The sequence below is a fragment of the Populus alba genome, chromosome 13, assembly GCF_005239225.2.
Source record: "Populus alba chromosome 13, ASM523922v2, whole genome shotgun sequence".
Lineage (NCBI taxonomy): Eukaryota > Viridiplantae > Streptophyta > Magnoliopsida > Malpighiales > Salicaceae > Populus > Populus alba.
Genome location: NC_133296.1, coordinates 4,035,558 through 4,055,681, shown reverse-complemented (window position 1 = coordinate 4,055,681; position 20,124 = coordinate 4,035,558). Strand labels below are relative to the sequence as shown.

Sequence of the window (20,124 nt, the reverse complement as noted above, 5' to 3'; positions counted from 1 at the left end):
GTACCATAGCAAAGGCCCACTTGATTTCCTTGCTAGTGAGGTTCTGCTCACGCAGTGAAAGGTGTCCCTTCTCGTTTTGATGCAAGTTCTAATTTAGCTCTTATTGTTAAGAAATTACTAAATTAGTCCCTCAGTTTAAGAAATTTCTCTTATTTAATCCTTATACTTTCATTTATAATTGCCACGATGTTAAGCTATTATCAATTTGGATTTTTATTGAAAAAGTAACAAGGTAGTTGTACGACCAAAGTTGATTGTGGGATTATTAATAGTTTTTTCAAATGAGAGGAAATCATTTTTATTAAAGGTTTAGGGTTTATTTTGTTTTTATGTTTTAAAAGTATTTTAAAAAAATAATTTTTATTTTATTTTATTTTTTGCTTCGAATTAATTGTTTTTGGTATTTTCATATCATTTTAATATACTAATATCAAAAATAATTTTTAAAAATTAAAAAAAAATATTATTTAGATGTATTTTTAAACACAAAATACTTTAAAAAGTAAATACTATCACACTCTCAAACACTCTCTTATAGTTTAGACATCATTTCCCCTTTCATGTATTACAATGAGGTGTTTGAAAATATAATAATGGTTGCTTTTTAAAGTATTTTTCGTTAAAAAATATATTAAAATAATATATTTTTTTAATTTTTAAAAATTATTTTTAATATTAACACATCAAAATAATTTAAAAATATCAAAACATTAAAACTTTTAAAAAATATAATTTCAACCTCCTTTGAATAGCAACAAGAAGTCCACCAAATGTGGGGTGCTCTCCTTTGATGGAACCCACACGCGCTTGGCTCTCCAAACTAATGTCCATGGTCCCCTCACACCCATGTGGCCATGGCTCACTAAAGTCACAACCTTTTGTTTGATGAAAGCCCCCACAAACTTAGCCAGCCCTTACAAGCTAAAATTATAAAGACCATGGCATTTCTTCTCTCTCTCGATTCCTCTCTGTAGAAATGTTATTTGGTTTTTCAAATCTTTTTTTCTGAAATATCTTGTTCTACAAGGTCACTATCAAATTCTGTGGCCAGTACTATAACAGTGGTAAAATGAGGTACAATCCTGGCAACTTTCACCATTGATAACGAGCGAACAGATATGGAGATCTAGTGATATGACAGCAAGAAGAATAACCCTAGTTCTCGAGGCAACAAGCAATGCAATGATCTCAAAAATCTCTTGCATTCCGGGGAAAATGGGAGTTTTTTTTAGATAAATCCGTGCCTGTATTTGTATTGTCTATAGCCATGGTGGAACTCCTGCACTCTTTTCGTGACGCCAGAGAGTGCTTGAGAGGAATAGTAGAAATAGCAGAAGACAACATCAGAAGAAGCATGATACATTATCTATAGCCATAATTGTGTTTAGGCTATAGATAATGCTAGGGTTTAGGTCCCAATCATTTTGAGGAAATTAGTTGGAGCATGGCTGGGAATGTAGCTAAGTAATTTAGGGTTTGTCTAATATGTTTTTTAAAATAGTTTTTTATTTAAAAATATATTAAAACAGTATATAAAACCATTAAAAAACACTAAAAATACAACATTTTAATATTTTTTCAAATAAAAAACGTTTTCGAAAAGCATTTTAAAGCAGAAATTGTACCACACACACCCTTGAGCTTGAAATTTGCTTGCTTTCATTAGGGGTCCTAATTCTATCAGATAAAAAAACAGCTGATGATTAAGACGTTGATTAACATTAACTAGACAAGAAAATCCAATTTTTATTTCCCATGATTCAATCGAAAAGCTGTTGTCGGGAGAATCCATAGCTTTCATCTTCGGCCCCTTGAGAACTACATGTAACTAACAAAAACAGTATTAAGATCTTAAGGGTGTGAGGAGCTGCGGATATTTTGTTTCATAGGAGTTGTCTAGGCTTTTTATGTGATGAGACACTTAGCCATCAACTCGGTAGGGTCATTAGCTGTAAGAGAAGACACCAGCTTCTCATGTGAAAGTCATTTTGTCTGCAAAATCGAATAAATTCTAACACCAATGCATAGCTCAACAGCGTTCTTACAAACAGGAAGAAGATACAAGGAGTATGCAGTCTGGTAATTTTTATTTGTTGAAGTTGATTGATCTCCGGGAACGAAAAGAAATCTTTAAGATCCTCCAAGTTACCAGAAAAGAAGATTTCAGAAATTCTTTCATACATCTTTTTATCGAAAATTCATGCTGGGAACTCGGTTAAGAAGTGCCATGATTTGGAAAGATTAAAAAAAAAATTACCCACTTGTAAGAAGCTGCCTCCGAGAGTATCATATGCATTATTGAACAGTTCCATGAAGGACTGACAAGTCTATGATTGTACGGATCCAGAACTGAAACTGGTGGCTCCTACAAGCAAGAAACTGTTCGAAGGACCTGACTAATCATACTATCCAGACCCACAACACTAATCAAAATGTTCAGCATCAACTGTCGTGCTCATCTTCCATTTCTACTCACGGTGTTCAGAACGGGGGCTGGGGAGAAGGAGAAGACCAGAAAATTACTGCATGGTGTGAGCAAGCAATCCCTTCTTCTTCAAAGCTCTGGTTTGAAGCTGAAAAGCTATTTAAAAAACAAAGGGAGCTGACATGACAATCGAATAGGTCCAACTCCCTTATGAACAACTTGCATTGAATTGTAATTCAAAAGGCTCAAAGGTCATTTATTCTTCGAGATATAGGTTGTGTTGTGGCTAGAGTATAAGAAATGCCTCGTCTGCATCTCTTGAGTTTTTACCTTACCCAAATAGGTCTCACAAATGAGGCTCTGACAGAGAGTAAAATCTGGGGAGCAAATATGATTCCAGCCTAGAAATGGGCATGGATCCATTAACACGGGCATCGAAAGAAAGAAATCATTTGAATTGATAGGGTAAAAGGATTGCATTGCATCTTGGTACAAAAATTATGAGGAGCTTTCGATGGACTTTGCGCAATTACATCCCAGTTTATCAATAGATGCCATCAATCCAAATAGTTGGTGGATTCAAAATTTCCGAGCAAATAGTTCACACGTGATTATATTATTCATTGACGCAGCAGAGCTCCCAGCAGCTAAAACTGGAACAATGTTGTATATGGGTTCTTTCCCAACTTGAACCCTCTGGTCCATCTCAGCTAGTTCATTCATAGCATTTTTGAATGCCAGTGACAATGTCTCCAGTGGAATACCGCTGGCTGTTGGGAAGTAGGTCCTTAAAGTCTATAAAAGAAAATGACCGTGTGAGATTACTAAAGCGAAAAGTTATGACGAAGTAAAGGAAAATGAAAACACAACAGTTTTCTCTGGTGCATGTGTGGAAGCGTTGTACTTTTGTAGTCTATTGTATTTGTACAAGCATTCCCTGGTGGTGATTCCAGGGAGCTTCAAAAGTTCAAAAAGAACATTATCATTGCAACATTAGCAAGGCTTTGCAATATATGGTTGAATATAGTAAAGAGCCAAATATCAGAAGTGATCAGAATTAAGGAATAATCAAATGTTTTAGAAAAGAGTACAGGAAACTCACCATTGTGTCTTCCCAAGAAAAACCGTTCTCCATAATCACTTTATCAAGAAGATAAACACAAAATCTTAAAACTCTTTCCATATGCCCCTTCGAGACAGAAGTTTGATGATCCACGTCTTCATCATTGACACCAAGAGACTCAGAACAGATCTTCACAACAACATTTTCTGTAATAGACAAAATAATTGCACATATCTTCCCACTAACAACACATTTCTGAATGCAAGAATCATGCCACTGTGCATGCTGAAATCCCCAGCGATTAGCAACTGTAAAACAGGATGGGTTTTGAACACTTGTAACTGCTGTTTCTGCATCTTCTGGGACGAAAAGAATGGGTTTAACTTCTACAAATGCCCTACAGTAACCAGAGAGGCAATGGAAAGCATTTCAATAGAGAAGCTCATCCAGGTAAATTTCAGCAAATCAAATCCGCACACTATAGTATTGACAAGTGTCAAACAACTGGTGTTATAGTAAATGTTCCAGGTGCCACACATGACATTCTCTAAATACTTTGTTAGATGCTATGATATTCTTGTGTAACTATGTTAAAATCCAATAAAAATATTTTTATTGGCATACAACAATTATCATTTAACATATACATGCAGAATATTTGACATTCAATTTAGTTGTTTTTATTCTATTGCCAAATACAATTAGTAAACTTATCCAAACTTAATACACAAACACACATGCATGGCATTCCTTCCTCAAATACACAAGATACATACAAACTGTTGAAATCCAATACAAAGTTATGTCAATTTAAGTTTATAAAAAGTATACTTGCAAGCTGATATGCTCTCTTTTATTTTCACTCTTCAGGGCACTCTATTGTTCTCAAACAGTTTCAAGGACCAAATTACTTAATCACAATATGCTCAGATTCCAATAGATACCATTTCACATATTTATGTATTCAAATAACTTAACCTAATTCATATTTTTTGTTTCACCAATTTCATCAGGTAAACTATCCCATTTACTATTGTCTGTCACTTTTATTTTGTTCTTTTATTTGTGATACTAAAATTTCTACAATTTTTTTTTAATTTATGTTGAGTTGGTAAAAATAGTTGGCAAACAAATACAAACAACGCAAACATCTGCCTAGTGGCTAATATGTTGGATCAGGTTTCCAAATTCAAAGATATGCATATAAATATGAAATAGCATGACTATGAGATGGTAGATAGAGGCATAGAGATTCCCATTTAAAAGGTCATGAAGGAAAATCAGATGTACAGAAGAATTACCTTTTTGGAAGATCAGGCACAAGAACATAGAGAAATATTGGATCAAGAATTTTGCACTTGCTTCCTTTATCTAATTGCAGCAGTCTCATTTGCTTTAAGAAAGAGTCCTGCTTCTCCTGGATCTTAAGTCTTTCTGGCGGCGGAGTATGTGCTGAACAGTACATGGTAAAAACAATAGCAGAGGTAGATACTGAGCAGTTAAAGACATTTGCCACTGCTTCACTGTTTCCTAGTGCTTGTTCCAGCTCAGCAGAGGGACCTCCATTGCATAGCATCATAGTGGGCGGGTCCAACCCCAACTGTCCAGCCATGTGTAGTATCTCCTTATGCAAGGTTGCCTGAGAGCAAACAGTAAAATAAAAGGATTCAAATCTACATGCGATTATGCAATTATTTCAAGCAGGGTGATAGCAAAAGTACTCAAATACAGGGAAATGACAATTTTGTTCATCTACAAATACAGTCATTGTGTTCAAGACTAAGCAGAGCAATATCAACAGTGCAATCATTGTCTAATCAGGTATGTTCATGATCCTGGAGCAGAGCACATATAAGCAACCTGTCAAGATTTCCCTGCTATCATAAAATCCAATTTCTCGCAATTGGCAATATCTGTCTAAATATTTCTTACTAACAAAAAACTTGAATCTTAGTTTTTAACAAGTAAAATTTTCCTTCTATGTACTATTCAAACTACTTCCACCACCATTTGAGAAAGAAAAATGAAATCAGGGAGCAGGAAGTGTGGCACTACCAACATAACAAATAACTGATAATTCAAAAAAAGTAGTTTATAGTACCTGGCTATACGGCCCAATGCAACTGGGTGCCCAAGAGGAAATGCTTTGCACATGCAACACATTTTTGCTGTTATCATTTGCCACTAGAACTTCAATATAAGCTCTCCCCAAACTCACTTGCAACAAAGGTAGTTCTATCGTGCTGCGAGATGGAACACCAAAAGGGCACTTTTCCTGGGTAATGAATCTTACATATGTCTCATTTACTGTAGCAAACTCATTCATATCAGCAATATAAAGATGAATATATAGGACATGCTCCCAGCCAAAACCATATCCTGCAAGCTGTGATTCAATGTGCTTCAGAACAACTGCTAGATCTTCATGGGAACCTGCCAATAAAAAGCGGTCCAAAACCCTAGAGAAATTGTAGAGTCAAAAGGGAAAGGTGAAAGAAGCTATGGGCATGGGTTAAGATATATGCTTCTGGGGAGTGATGAGGGAAAATGCATCATTCTTCTAATGTTACCTGCTGAAGTTTTGCATGAATCTTGCAACCAGCAACAAATGGAAAATATATTATCCTTCTTCGTTTTAGAGATGTAAATTCTATCATCTCTAACTTCAACTGAATTAGTTGTTTCAGAATTAGACTGCCATGTAGCCTGGCTTCTTTGTGGGAAATCTCCTTGCACTACAAACACAGAACCCTTTTTTTCCAGAGAGGAATCACTGGCTTTGTCATTATCGCTTAATGAAATGACTGTGTCCTTATTTTCCAAATGAAATGCCAAAGGATGAATGACCCCAACTGAAGCTATAGAGCCTGGAGAGTGTAGTACAGTTTGAAATTCATCGAGCACAATTCGGGCATTCTGAGAATTTGAAACAGTTGCAGAAATGATAAAACTTAGTAGGAAAAATAAAAAAATGAACACAAATTCTGTTTAAAGTTAAAACACAAGCTATCTTAAGATAAAAAAAATAACAAAAATATGTTGCATTGCAATAGCATGAACAACTTTCCCTTTGAAAACAGGGATCATAAACCAGAAACTATTATTTTTTGAGAGAAACGACAAAAAATGAGTAAAATGTCACCAAAAGCACCACACACACCCGTCTTATTATCATACAATAAGTTTTCCAGACATGATGAAGAAGAAGAAAAGGATGGAGGGAATGGGATTGGGAATCAATATTACACCTAAAAAATACAAGGCATACTTACTACGAAAAGTGGACAGTCAAGCGTCAGTGTTTCATATTCTCCTCCTTCACCACATACATTTATCCCATACAACCTACCAAATGAATGTCAAAATGAGCAATGCTGGTATCAAGTTGTGCTTAAACAATGGAAAAATACTACAAGGAAGAAGAAAAAATAAAAGCATACTCTTTCAACTTATGCAGATGGGCAGTCAAGAACGCTATCTCTTTGCCCAAGTGCTTTGCAGGGTCTAAACCGATGGCTGCTACCTATGGCATTAGAGGACTATTACCCTTCACATTTGAGTCCACAATTCATCAAAGTAAATTTGGAAAGATGTTTCACTTCATACCTTTACAGTGATAGCCAAAATCCCATTTGTTATCTGGTTGGACAGGAAACAAAATTATCCGACAAGAAGGGCATTTCAGATCTTGATACCACTCATATTGAGAAGATACAATTTACCATTTCTTGAAGGAGCAACGACTGATCTTGTTTCCACAAATACGCTAGAGAAACAAGCCCTAACCTTGAACAAACACTTTCCACTCGTAACCTCTGGTAGTCCGATGCAATAGCACCAGAAGATACTGCCGTAATAGAGGGAATCTGTCTTTTGACTTCATTCAACAAAATGAACATATCTTCGACTTCATCACCCGGCGTTGTCTTGTAGTTAAGTGTTTGATGCCTGTAATCCACAAAACAGCTAGATAATATTCACTCTAGGATAACGATAGAATTTTCAAATGATAGTTTATGTGACTTTACCAAGAGCTCCTAAGCTTCATGCAGTTAAAATATGGTCATGGATAACACCATGCCTCGGAAGACATTACATACAAGCCTAACTCTTGACTGGCATTGCCCAAAATAAGACAAATGTTTTTACCAATAGCATCCTCTAAAAGAGAGCTTGCCTTGTGGATCCTTGTATCCGCCTTCTGAATAATGGCAATCCCATGCATTCTGCATAGCTGACAATTATTTGGTGCCCGACCTGCGAAAAATAAATAAATAAAGTGTTCCAACGATACACTAGAATACATAACACAACTTGCAGAAAAACAAAAGCGAAACAAACACTTCCACGGAATTAAAAACAAGAAACCATCCACTGAGACAAAAATTAACCTTAAGCCTTGAAACAGTTATGTAAAGACAAAAAATACAAATATATATACATATACTTACAGTTTGATACATGAAGCTATCTAACTCATCAACCGAGTCATCAGCAGGCATCAAATTTGCCAATGCAACAATCTATCAAAATTAGCAATTCAAAAAATAAAAACCCATCGAACAAAAAAAAGATAAGTAGAAAAAAGACAGAAATAATAAAAGAAGGTGGTATGTAATATGTTTGGTGGGTGAGAAAGTGTTGGTTTCTCAGGAAACAAACAAGAGAGAGAGGAGGGAGAGAGAGAGACCTCATGGCCAAATTGGATGGACTTCATCATGGCATAACAACTATCCTTGCCGCCGCTCACTAGAGCTACCACCTTCATCTTCGTTTTCACTGTTAGGGCTAAAGAGGAGAGTTGATGGTTAGTCCTGTTTCTTTGACTTCTGTTCTTCTTGACAAACTCTTAGCCATTTGGAGACGCTTCTCACTCATCCTTTCGGGGGATGTCTTTAGCTCATCTCATCTGTCTTTGAAACCAGTGTTTCTTTTCTTTTTTTCAAGAAAAAAAAAATAAGAAAGAAATATTCCCTCGTTTACATTATTATTTTTATTATAAAAATAAATAAATGCCATTAATATCTCCTAACGTCATCTCAACTTTCAAGGGGATCAGTTTCCTTCTAATGAAACTCAAAATATTATTATTATTATTATTATTATTAGAATAGATGTATTTAGAGAGCGATTTAATTTCAGAGCACAAAAAACACTTGAAAATACTCTGAACTATTTTTAAAATAAAATAAAATGGAAGAAGCTTTTCGCAAAAAATAAAAACAAATTGAACTAAAACCTAAAGCATATGGTATTTGGGAAAATAGATTTGAATTTAATTTTTCCTAGTTTTGCTTTTTTTTTTTTTTTTTCATCTAATTATATCCATCACCTCCGAGTCAAAAAGTTTTCTAAAAAAAATTCACCAATTAAAAAGAGGGTCTGCACTCTCCTCTCTCACATAAAAGTAAAATATATACTTATGTCGAAAGACTAAATACAATTCTTAGCATATTTAATAATTTCTATCCAAAAGAAATCCGAAAAGAAGACTTAATATTGACCCAAAAAAAAAAACCTAGTCCAAAAATAATTGTTATCATGGAATAAAAAAATCTAAAAGTGAAGAGAAAATGGAGCGACGAGGGCACGGGTTAATCTAAATTGTTTTCATTTATTTTTTTATATTTTCAAATTATTTTAATATTTTTTTAAAACAAAAACACTATACTCCCATTATTTAAAACCAGTTGAGGTACCGATAACATAAATTCAACCATTCCATTATTTTAAAATTTAAAGTTACAGTGGCTGTTTAAAAAATATATTAAAATAAAAAAAAAATATTTTCTTAAAATTACACGTAAAAACAATAAAAATATATATATAAAAACATTATTTAAAAAAAAATTAAAAAAAAAAAAAAAAAAAAAACCTCAATTTGCACCACATTTTCAAACAGGAGCTAAGAGTCTTCCCTACACTTCACATCTCAACCATTACATTTTTTTGAGAAGAGCTAAAGACACAGCCCCGTGAATCAGCGCAGGCACTCCAAAGTTTATGCAGAGAAGCATAATCTGGAAATTAGTTGTCATCACATCACAAAACGAGCGAAACAAACGAGAACGATAGGCCTGACGAAGGAGGATCTAGGGGATGGATGGACAGTCTAGAGGAAACAAGAACACCACGCTAAAATTTTGGCACATCAAATGAGGAGGAAAACTACGAATATATATGGTAACCGATAAATTGACAGTCCAAAAATTGATAAGCAAAGGAAGCCTACCCCAGCACCACCCAATTGATTACCGTACAGGAAACATACCAAAAATAACCAACTACTAAATTAGAAGACCTCGACAGGGATTATATCTTACAGATTGATAAAATAAATAAAAAATGCAGTAAATGTTCTGAGCTACTTCAACCTGGACTTGATTAATCAACTCTTGGAAACTACCTCTCCTTTACAGGAAGGAAGTTCAGCTTCATGGACCACGGCTCTAGAGTAATTCTCCTTGTTGTTTGTCGAATTATGCACACAAAAGCTTGAATATGTCCCCCCTGCTGGCATTTGAAATAAAAATGCATTCCATCCCGCCAAACTTGGACTCTCTCTTTAAAAAGGTTAAAGAATGATCCTTTGAGTTTACTGTTTACGGTCTCTGTAGAAGAAGAATCTAGAGCTTTTTGTGCAAGCACCTTCAGCAAAAGCAAGCTCGTGAATATAAAGCAGAAATTCCAGCACAAGACCGGGCATTGAAAACTGAGAAAAAGAAGAATGCTTCATTTATGAAGGTTCTTGCTAAATCTCCATGCCCCAACATGCATGTGTAGATGATGTAGTAATTGTATGGAAGGGGAAAGCAATCATTATTCTCACATGTAGGCTTGCGAGTCATTTGAAGAATGAAAAATACAAAAAAGTATGGATGAAGTTTGCCAGAGCTGCACAGAATATGCAAAGCTTGCATGGAGGATATTTGATCCTCTTATATAGCAGAAATTACACAATCTAGTAGAACGATCAAATGGTCAGAAAATCTAGCCAAGGGAGCATGCTCTGCATAAAGCTCACAATGCATGAGCATTGCTGGACTCAAATGCTAAAACTTCATCACCTCAGAAGGTATGTAACAATTTCTAACTTGTGCGACTAGGAAAAAGAGCACAGGGGCTAGACAACACAACAAATAGAATCAGCATAACAAAAACTGAACTGGTTTACCTAATTGAACTCAGAATGGAGCCTCAAGTGATTCATCCCAAACTTCTGCACTACCATTAGAAGCATCTTCAACATCTTCTTCCATTGAAAGCCTAATATATTCTCTATGTGCAAAACGATCCCACTCTGTCAATGTTGGATTCTCACGCTCCTGGTTTGTTGCAATACCATCAAAGCTATCTTATTAATGCTAAGTTCAAATTTCATATTGAGCATAGAGCATAAAATAGGTGTTAAATTACCTGACGAATGAGAAATGGATCGCGGGTTTCAAAGGCCATAAATTTATTGAGGTTGAAAAGGATGTTGAAAACACTCCCTGAAAGTTTACAACCTTTTAGGTCACGGAGGGTGATATAGCCATCATCCTGCAGCAAGAAAACTTGGATGGTAAGCAACCAAAACATTTCCAGATGGTGGTGTGATGGGAACAAGAAGGAAATAAATTGGCACTTGATGACCAATCATGTTTGCTTATGCTATCCCGTTGGGACTTATTTAAATTTGATTAGAGACAGTAATGAGGTGGGAACAAAAATTTAGAACATCATTAGATGTAGTTTTCCTTGAACATGCTTCCATGTGCACTTTAAATACACTGAAGGACAGAGGAACTACCATTAAAATTACAGAAGAGCAAAGGGCAAACCTCTGGTCCAATCATGTCAATTATCTGGCACAATATATCTTCAAAAAGCACAGGCTCTTGAGCCATGCATTCCATTCGATGCAACTGCTCCTCGTAAAAGAATTGCATCTCATTCCGTGTCAGAATTCCATTTCCATCCAAATCTATGCACTTGAACCTAAGAAGAAATCGAACATCACGACTCATGAGCAGTTGATCAATAAACCAAAACACTCCTTTGAAAAAAACATATGTTGCCAAGTACATACAGAGTAACACCCAAGAGAAGCAATAAAGAACCATTATACGATAGATTCTGCAACAATTAAATAAGAGTGATTTTTTTTATCTGCTTTACTAGTATATCTGACAAAGAATAATGGCCAGTAACGAAAACTTCTCTAACACTCTGGCCCTGCCTATCACTCTCACTCCTTGATCATGTCTTGGAAGTTTCGCCAATTCAGAAAAAATTTCCTAAATGGTTTCAATTTTTCTTTTCTTTTCAGCTAGAACAAAAGCACACAGCCCAGGTAGCATTTTGAACAAGGAATATATCAGAAAACTTAATAATGCTTTATTATTCATGATTAAACAGCTTTAATGGTGAAGTAAACATCTAAATGAAACAAATATAAAATGAATATTCCATTACATGCAAATACCAGTATTTCATCAGTGCACAGTTTTAGTTCAAATCCTTGACTCTATAGAATAAGACATGTAAACATACCAATACTCAAGACTAGGCTCAGATGACTTGTCTTCCTCTGAAAGTATGAAATACACAAAATCTTCATATCCCATCTTTCCTTCAACCTTACTAGTAAATTTTCTTGCAACCTGTAAGGCATTTAAATCATAAAAGTTCAAGGAGCACAGAAAATTTATTGCCGTAAAATTGTAGGGTATTTTGACCCAAAAGACAAGCATCATTTGAGTGCCACCAACCTGGGAAAATATTCTATCAACAATCCGGTAGGTAAGTGCATGATTTCCATATCTAATAAGGTTCTCTTTGTCGATAAGAAAATCATGATCTGTGTCCAGCTCCCAAAACTTGCAGTATATCACATAAAAGTGCTCATAAGAAAAGTACCTGCATATGGAATCATAAGAAAAATAATTAAATTGTTAAGAATTTGATACAAAATGTTAAAAGCATAAGTTCCAATCCAATTCTGTAAAACTAATTCTGATTGTCTGAAACATTAATGTTTCATATATCTACAAGTTTATGATTGCCACAAGGTCCCTTTCTGGAAAATCTAGGTCGCATTTGCACAGCTTCACTTACCTCAAAACTTTATTTATGTCCTCTTCTTCATCTGCATGTTGCATTGCATCAATTAAATTCCCACGTTTCAGCTCCCTGAGGGTAAGATGACCATTCCTGGATCTATTTATGTAGTAAAAAATTCTGTATATTACAGTTTCAGCTGCCAATTGCAAAACAAAATCATGTTAAAAATTACACGGCATTAAATGCACAGCAACTATAAGAATGCAAGATACACAAAACTTAAACCCTAGAGAGGCCTATTCAGGCTGTCAACCTCTTGCTGTACTCCATTTTCAATCAATGTAAACAACCAATCAAACAGGCAACAGAAATTAAACGTCTACACACTTAATTAACCAGAAAATATAATTCAATTGATTGACCCACCAATTACATGCTACTCTCAAATGAACACCAAGCCAATCAACTAAAAAAAACATCTGGCAGAGTTTACACATCACAACAACTGAAATAAGGAACAAAGCAAGAGTTTCTTTGCCATTCCTTTATTCCCAAGGTCATGTTCTAAACACAGAAACCAGTTGGAAGTATATAAGAAAAATAAGGAACAGAACTTCATATCTTACTCCTATAACATAGCTTTTAATCCCTGTGTATTCCAATAATGTGCAATGGGTTATACCCAAATCCTTAATGAGCTAGGCAGAGATCTCCATGACTAAGTACATCATAGTAGCTAATCCAACACCAGATAATTTCACCACTAAAAAGCACATGCATCATACAGCAAATTTACTGGTGATTTACTTTCAAACATGTTTTTCCTTTTTGCAACAAGAGTTAGAAAATACATGTCACTACATTTCAGGTGCTTTAGAGCCAATAAATATTGAGCTGTGCCATTTAGTTCATAATTAAATTTTATTGCAGCTCATCATTCAAATGAACCTTCTATAAATTGGCAATTATGTAAACACCTTGCTCCAGGGAAACAAAAAAAAGCAGCATTCTTGAAACTAGGAAGGGTAGCTTTTGAAAAACTTAGCACTAGGTCCATGCCAGCAGCTTGGTGATAGATCCATTTGGTAAAATAAATCCAAAAATGCTCCATTTCCAAGGGACAATCACACACCATAAATAGAATCTCTTTAAAATACCGCCAAGTTCAAGTTTAGATGCTTTGCTATTGCTTGTTAACCAGAAAACAGCACCTCATTCATTTTAGGGATAACAAAATTTTAAGTACTTCCAATCAGAATCAGTTATGTTTAGAAATATTCAATGATAATGCAGAACATTTCAATACCATCAATAACAAGTGCTAAGTTTTGCAATATTCAAGTACGCATTATAGTGGCCAAAGCTTCTCACAAGGTAAAGAAATCAGAAATATGAGTAATTGCTTTGAATTGGAAACAATTGAAAGTAGATCATAGGCTTTAACATACCATATCTTTCCTGAAACTCAGGTGTGCTCTGTAAAAACTCCAATCCAGGATGAGTTGCCAGTAATTCTCGAAGCACAGGTTTAAAGTTTTCCTGTTATCAATCAAAAATCATTTTAAACATGAAGTGAAACAATAATCACAATAATGAATCACCCCTGAAACAGCAGCAATCCAATGATAACAAGATCCAGAAATGATTATCCTAACACACACAAACACCTCTACCTGGGTGAGGTATTTGAGATCTGGTTGCTTTAAAATTGTGAATATTTGGGTAGCTATACCCAATGTCAACATGTTGCCATTTATCCAATAATTGAGAAAAGCATCCCTGCACATAGATTATGAAGAAGTTAAGTGACACGATAATGCAAACACTGTTTTGGGAGGCAGCAACTCCTAAAATGAAACACTATGCACCCTAGAATTACACAATAAAACCTGAAATGTTGATTTATTCCTTAAATGTTGCATAGTTTTTTTATATATAAAAAAAAAAGCTACAACACAACATGAAATATCCCTTCTGTCAAGGTAAAGGGTGTGTGCTATTTTCATATCCATAAAGGCCTTGTTGTGGCCTAAGGGTTTAAATTTGACTTTTGGTGAATATTTAAGCAAGGGACAAAAGGAAATATTCAAATGAAGCCTTAATTTGGTGGGATAAAGGAAAAGATTATTCGTTGTAGGGATTGATATAGGTTTTCCATGCTGTTTTCAGTTCCAGCAGAGGCTGCACCATGTTTAGTTGGTCAGGGGAAATTCTGTAATTTTACAGAATTGCTGGAATGTCAATAGCAGAGACTACTTATTTTATTTTCTGATTCAGATGCTATATATAGTCCTTAAATAAGTAAAGACTTTTTATGTTTCTTATATAGGAATCCTTATATTTTCCTACATGGGAATCCAAGCCCCGTTGGGATTACTAATAATTTAAGCCTAAATGCATATATACATATATGCTTGTTGTCTTTCAATTGGAGTATGATGAATTTATTATGAAAAAAGAAGCTTTTTTACTTATTAAATTGAGTATGATGCTTTCATTGAGTGATTCCTTAAACCCTAGGTCTAAGTTTCCAGATCTGTTGTTCTGTTTCTAATGCGCTTAAACACCATAATCTAAGCCCTAACCCTAAGCATAACCAACTAAAAATGTCCCCCGGACATGTCCAGCATCACGCCTATACAAAGAAAGGAAAAGGAATTGCTTTTTGAAAGTTCTATGAAACAATTTGGATATCTGTCAAAGAACACTCTAAAGAGCCCCCTCAAGTGTATACCACAAAGAATCCAAAAAGATCATCACATCCCAGGACATTTGCCTGGAGAGAAACAAACCTTGAATTCTCGCACTCTATTCCAAACACCATAAAACCAGCAACTGTCCTCAAAATCTTATAATCCCTCCTCCCAAAATCCACAAAATACACCATGAAGAAGTCCACCCTACTTGGCAAAATCCATTGTTTGCCACAATAACAAAAGGCATGTTTCACATCTCCCAGAACTCTACTCCATCCCCAAACACCATAAAAGATAGCACCTCTCCTCAAAATCTTAAAATCCTTCCCCATCCTTAAATCCACAAAATGCATCAAGAACAAATCCACCCTACTTGGCAAAATCCATCATATGCCACAAACAGCAAAAAACATGGTGCACCTATCCTGAACCACTAATGTAATAAAAGGCATCATGAGTTGAGGTAAATATTAAACTTTAAGAAATTGCATTAACCAAATATTAAAAAAAAAAGCCCCTTTTGATCAAATATTTCAACTGTTTACCAAGACAAATAACTGAAAGACTTGAAAAATTCACGGTCATGACTTCAACTGGAACTGCAATTTAAATATGATATTCGTTTTATAAAGATCAATCTACCTTAAAATGTCCAGTTTCTAAAAGTCAAGGACAAATGCACTTGTGTGTGTGTGTGTGTGTGTGTGTGTGTGTGTGTGTGTGTGTGTGTGAGAGAGAGAGAGAGAGAGAGAGAACTGCAAGATGAATTTTATGTGAATAAAAAAGCTACAGAAATTCACATACTAAAAATCCTAATAACAAATTATTAGCTATCAGTCCAATTGGCAGTCTAAAAACTGTATGGCAATCCTTGTTGACCAGCATATAACATGTTAAATTGGTTCATCAATACAATGGAAGGGGGATGGAGGATTTTGAAGGGAGGAGCAATAGACAATGTACTACAGAATTCCTACTGGTAAAACAATAACCAGTTCTTGCATAGTGACTTGATAAATCATGGGGACAAGAGGGAAATGAGAGCTTGGCCATAATATGCCAAAATCAAGGAATTTAATTCTAGGGCTACTATCAAACTAGAAAAGACAATGGTTGGAGAAGTAGGGATCTTGTTTTCTATACCAGCCTCTGATCCTAAAGATAGGGAAGTATGATAGAGACAAAAAAGTCTTTCTCCATGTTTCTACCATAAACTCTCAAACACCACTCAAAATGAAAACTTTTGTCCCCATCAATCTATTTGTCCAAACTTCCATGACAAATCAACCGTCTTTTAAGTCTTAAAATTATTGTTCCAAAGTCAATGACAAAAGTTACAGAAGGAGATCACGAGAGAAACATTTCCAACACAGTAGGAATCATCAGGTATCGAAGAGAAATGCCAGTATAATGACAACTCAATCAGGTTAGGACTGTAAAGTATTTACAATGTGAAACATGATTATCATTTTCATAGGTTCAATAAACTCTGGTTAAAATACAAATTATCCCTGAAACCACTTTCTCTCACTCTCTCTAAGACAAAAGGCACATACCTTGTCACAAAATTGGTGCTATTAACATCAATCCTTCTAAATAGAGTTGTTGAAAAGAATGACGGCAGCTTGCATACTTCCTTAGTGATTGATTTGAACTCTAAAGATACAAAAGAAACAACAAAATGATTAGTTCATGAAATATTGCAGATGTAGATGTTTTATTATTGATCTCACCATGTATCTGCAGTCCATCTGAATGGCCATAGAAGAAGTGATCGATCCGAATCAAGCATTGTTCTTTTAGCTCATTTGGCACTGGACGACCATTTTGAAAATAAAACTACAGCATCATAAGTATACATATTAAAACACATCATCAATGTCACCCAACAAAATCTCGGTAGACAAAACATGAAGAAAATGGTAGAAGTAAAAAATAGTGGACTGGAGAACTTTGTTGATTCAACTATGCTTCAGTTTCATTCCATGATTCATTATCTCTTTTCAGCATGAATGAGGAATTCTTCCGTCTAGATACTATTCCATATTGGGCCAACGCAACAGAAAATTAATCTTTAAAAAAAAAAATGCTTGGGGTTCATCAAACCTGTGGTATCAACTCCTTTATTGGCTCACTGACTACTTTTAGAGGAGAACCTAAATTTGATGGGCCAACCCTTTGTTTTGTCACGCGAGGAGAACCGGTTGAACTTCGGGGGGAAAGAGGTGGTGTACTCCCCGCAGGAAACATGGACGGTAAGGAACTGCCAGTGGCAGCATGTGCATTAGATGTATTTCCAGAGATATTCAAGGGAGCACCTGTCTTGGCATCATTAACCAGGGATGCCACCTAGACAAATAAGAGGGGAGAAAAAAGAATAAGCAATCATATTTTATAAACTCTTTTATTTGAAGAAACATCATCTATAGTAACTTGCAAAAAGAACTGATCCACAAAAAAAAAATAAACGAGGGCAAGAATTTTATAACTTTTCTTCTATAACCAAATAAAAGAACAAGTCTTTGTAAAATAACTCATTAATTGTGTTTCCTTCAACAACAGAAAGTACACAAGATGTTATGATGACATTGTCATCCACAACAGGCAACAGTGAATAAAAAACAATACTTGCAATAAAATGTGTTGTGAATAATGAACTACGTCTCCCAACCTAAACTTGAACTAGAAGAGGAGGGGGATTAAAAAGAAATCGAAAAGAAACTGAATTATTTCCCCTTTCAAATTTACATATCAAACTCTTACTTTTATTAGACTTGTCTTTCACTTTTCTATTAGACTTTTGTCCTGATGCCAAAACCCATATAGGTATCCAGCATTGTTGTTGAGCTGCTTTTCTCAAACTTAGAGAGAAAAATAAAAATCCTCTTTAAAGACATATCAACATAAGACATACAAACATTCATATGAGCATAATAACACAGGTATGCAATTGTATCAGCATTGAGGTATTTATGAATATGCACCAGAACTTTATGCATCATTCGACCTAGCACCGCAGTACTTTGAAGCATTAGCATGTTCATTAAAAACTTCTAAAATTTGAAAAGTTATTTGGTTATCAAAAACCAAAGTTTCTTTTGCAACACAAAAGGAAATCATCAACTAAGTCTGTAAATGCTCATAGATGCTGGGGATCACTAATACAAGCTGTTTAAATGGGAAAGTGCGACGATCATGCATTCATATAGTCCCTTCTAGATTAAAGAGTAAATTTTATAGAACCACGGTTGAGTATGCGATGTTCTACTGTAAAGGAGTGTTACACAGTGATGAAGTTGCAAGTTCATAAAAAGTGGACATTGACATTGAGATTTTAAGATGATGTGTTAAATCACAACAAAGGAAAGGATAGTAAACATGGAAGGGGCTAAGCATGGAGCTAGATGTATTCCAGCTCTCCTCTCTCCCCCTCGAACTTACTATATTCCAGCTCCGACCCTGGAGGTGGCACCAAATGAGTTTAAAGAACACATGGATGCTCCAGTTAGAAAGAGCGACTAGTTGAAACAGTTGGAATAAGTAAGGAGAGTACCGGATCAAAAAATTATATTTCAATACAAATAAATGAAGCTAAATGCTCTCCAGATTTCACCTCAATGGCTCAACTAATTTGAGAGTTAATACCACAGTTGTTGATAGGAAGAGAAGTAATTTCTTCCTCGGAAAACTGTGACTTCGCCAACATTACTAGTTAATTGTAGTTTCACATCTCAAAATTCCTTGGCAGTCAGAAAAATCAAACGGAAAGCTTGATACGGAACATGTGATGCATTTCAAAATTCTTATCAACATCCAGCACTCACTCACGAGGAAAGACATCTTTAACGTAAAGATGGGCAGAATATTTCCAAACAACAGCAACAACACTACCTTCCTATTGAAGCCCAAATTGGAACCTCGTCCCACAGAACTCATTAAATACCAAATCAAGTCAATCTCTATTTCCATCTCCAGTTGATTTCAACATTAAAATCAATAATCAGCTAGCAATCACAAAAAAAAAATCGAAATGAACACGAAACAGCAAATAAATTTGAAAACGCACCAGCTTATTGGCATCAGGAAGGGAGAGCCACTGATCGAAGAGTTTTTGGGCAAAGCCAGGGTAAGATATGAAATCTAAAGCAGAAAACTCTTGTAGCTGAAGCAACTCCGCATCTAACATCGCAACATCGCTCGTCTTCGTTTCCATAATTACTAAAATCAAACCAAAACATAGATCGACTAACCCTAGATTCTAATCATTATTAACCAACCTTCAATTACTAATCCAATTTATCAATCTTCGATTCGGCCAATTTACTAAGCAACCCTAGATCTTTACAAAAACACGAGATTTTCTTCTTGTTTTTTCGAGTGAATAGAATGGATGCGATTCAAAGGGCTGAAAATTTTGCAGCGCGAGAGATTTTTTGGGGGGCAAAGGAGAGAAAGAGAGTTGCTGATTATTTTTTAAAAAATATAATACTTTGTATTTAAACTGGCTGCCATTAAGGAATAACGACACGTGTCAGTTTTGTCACGTGATCGAAAACTCGTGCTGCTTGGCTGATTTATTTCTTCAATTTTAGGTAATTTTCTAAACAAAAAAAGGTTTAGGTAGTTAGAAATTACTCGATTTAGTCCTCAAACTAAATAATATTTTGTCAATTAGATTCTTGGAGGTTCCAATATTTCTAATTGAGTTCATCTATCCATATATCCATCATAGATCTTGCATGGTGAGCACTGCTTTAGCAAATAAAAATAGTCTTAATATAGTTTGACTTTTATTTATTTAAAAATTCAAATGATTTTGGAGACAACGAACTTAATTAATATTCACTCCATGATCTAATTATTAAATTGAGATTCTTTCCTTTTCTTGTAATTCT

At 35.1% G+C, this 20,124-nt stretch overlaps 2 protein-coding genes across 7 annotated transcripts; both read right to left on the bottom strand.

Moving 5' to 3' along the window:
* Positions 1-2,861: 2,861 nt before the first annotated feature.
* Positions 2,862-8,427, bottom strand: LOC118036487 (diphthine--ammonia ligase). Of its 4 annotated transcripts, none has more exons than XM_035042205.2 (12): positions 8,179-8,425; positions 7,940-8,011; positions 7,666-7,745; positions 7,211-7,436; positions 7,095-7,127; positions 6,929-7,011; positions 6,761-6,833; positions 6,059-6,404; positions 5,590-5,921; positions 4,790-5,127; positions 3,528-3,885; positions 2,862-3,220 (listed from the first exon to the last, which is right to left on the bottom strand). In XM_035042205.2, exons 1-12 carry the CDS (start codon positions 8,254-8,256, stop codon positions 3,005-3,007), a joined length of 2,235 nt encoding a protein of 744 aa, XP_034898096.1. In that variant the 5' UTR covers positions 8,257-8,425; the 3' UTR covers positions 2,862-3,004. The 4 variants fall into 4 exon arrangements, with proteins under 4 accessions (XP_034898096.1, XP_034898097.1, XP_034898098.1 ...); XM_035042206.2 differs by having other exon boundaries at positions 7,638-7,745; positions 8,179-8,247; XM_073403874.1 differs by having other exon boundaries at positions 2,912-3,195; positions 8,179-8,427.
* Positions 8,428-9,644: 1,217 nt separating this feature from the next.
* On the bottom strand, positions 9,645-19,691 carry LOC118036488 (serine/threonine protein phosphatase 2A regulatory subunit B''beta). Of its 3 annotated transcripts, none has more exons than XM_035042209.2 (13): positions 19,296-19,691; positions 17,336-17,578; positions 16,963-17,068; positions 16,786-16,885; positions 14,207-14,312; positions 13,982-14,072; positions 12,588-12,729; positions 12,242-12,389; positions 12,024-12,133; positions 11,312-11,468; positions 10,905-11,030; positions 10,663-10,813; positions 9,645-10,200 (listed from the first exon to the last, which is right to left on the bottom strand). In XM_035042209.2, exons 1-12 carry the CDS (start codon positions 19,440-19,442, stop codon positions 10,673-10,675), a joined length of 1,617 nt encoding a protein of 538 aa, XP_034898100.1. In that variant the 5' UTR covers positions 19,443-19,691; the 3' UTR covers positions 9,645-10,200; positions 10,663-10,672. The 3 variants fall into 3 exon arrangements, with proteins under 3 accessions (XP_034898100.1, XP_034898099.1, XP_073259976.1); XM_035042208.2 differs by having other exon boundaries at positions 9,645-10,136; XM_073403875.1 differs by lacking the exon at positions 19,296-19,691 and adding an exon at positions 17,993-19,256 and having other exon boundaries at positions 9,645-10,136.
* Between the last annotated feature and the right edge of the window lie 433 nt (positions 19,692-20,124).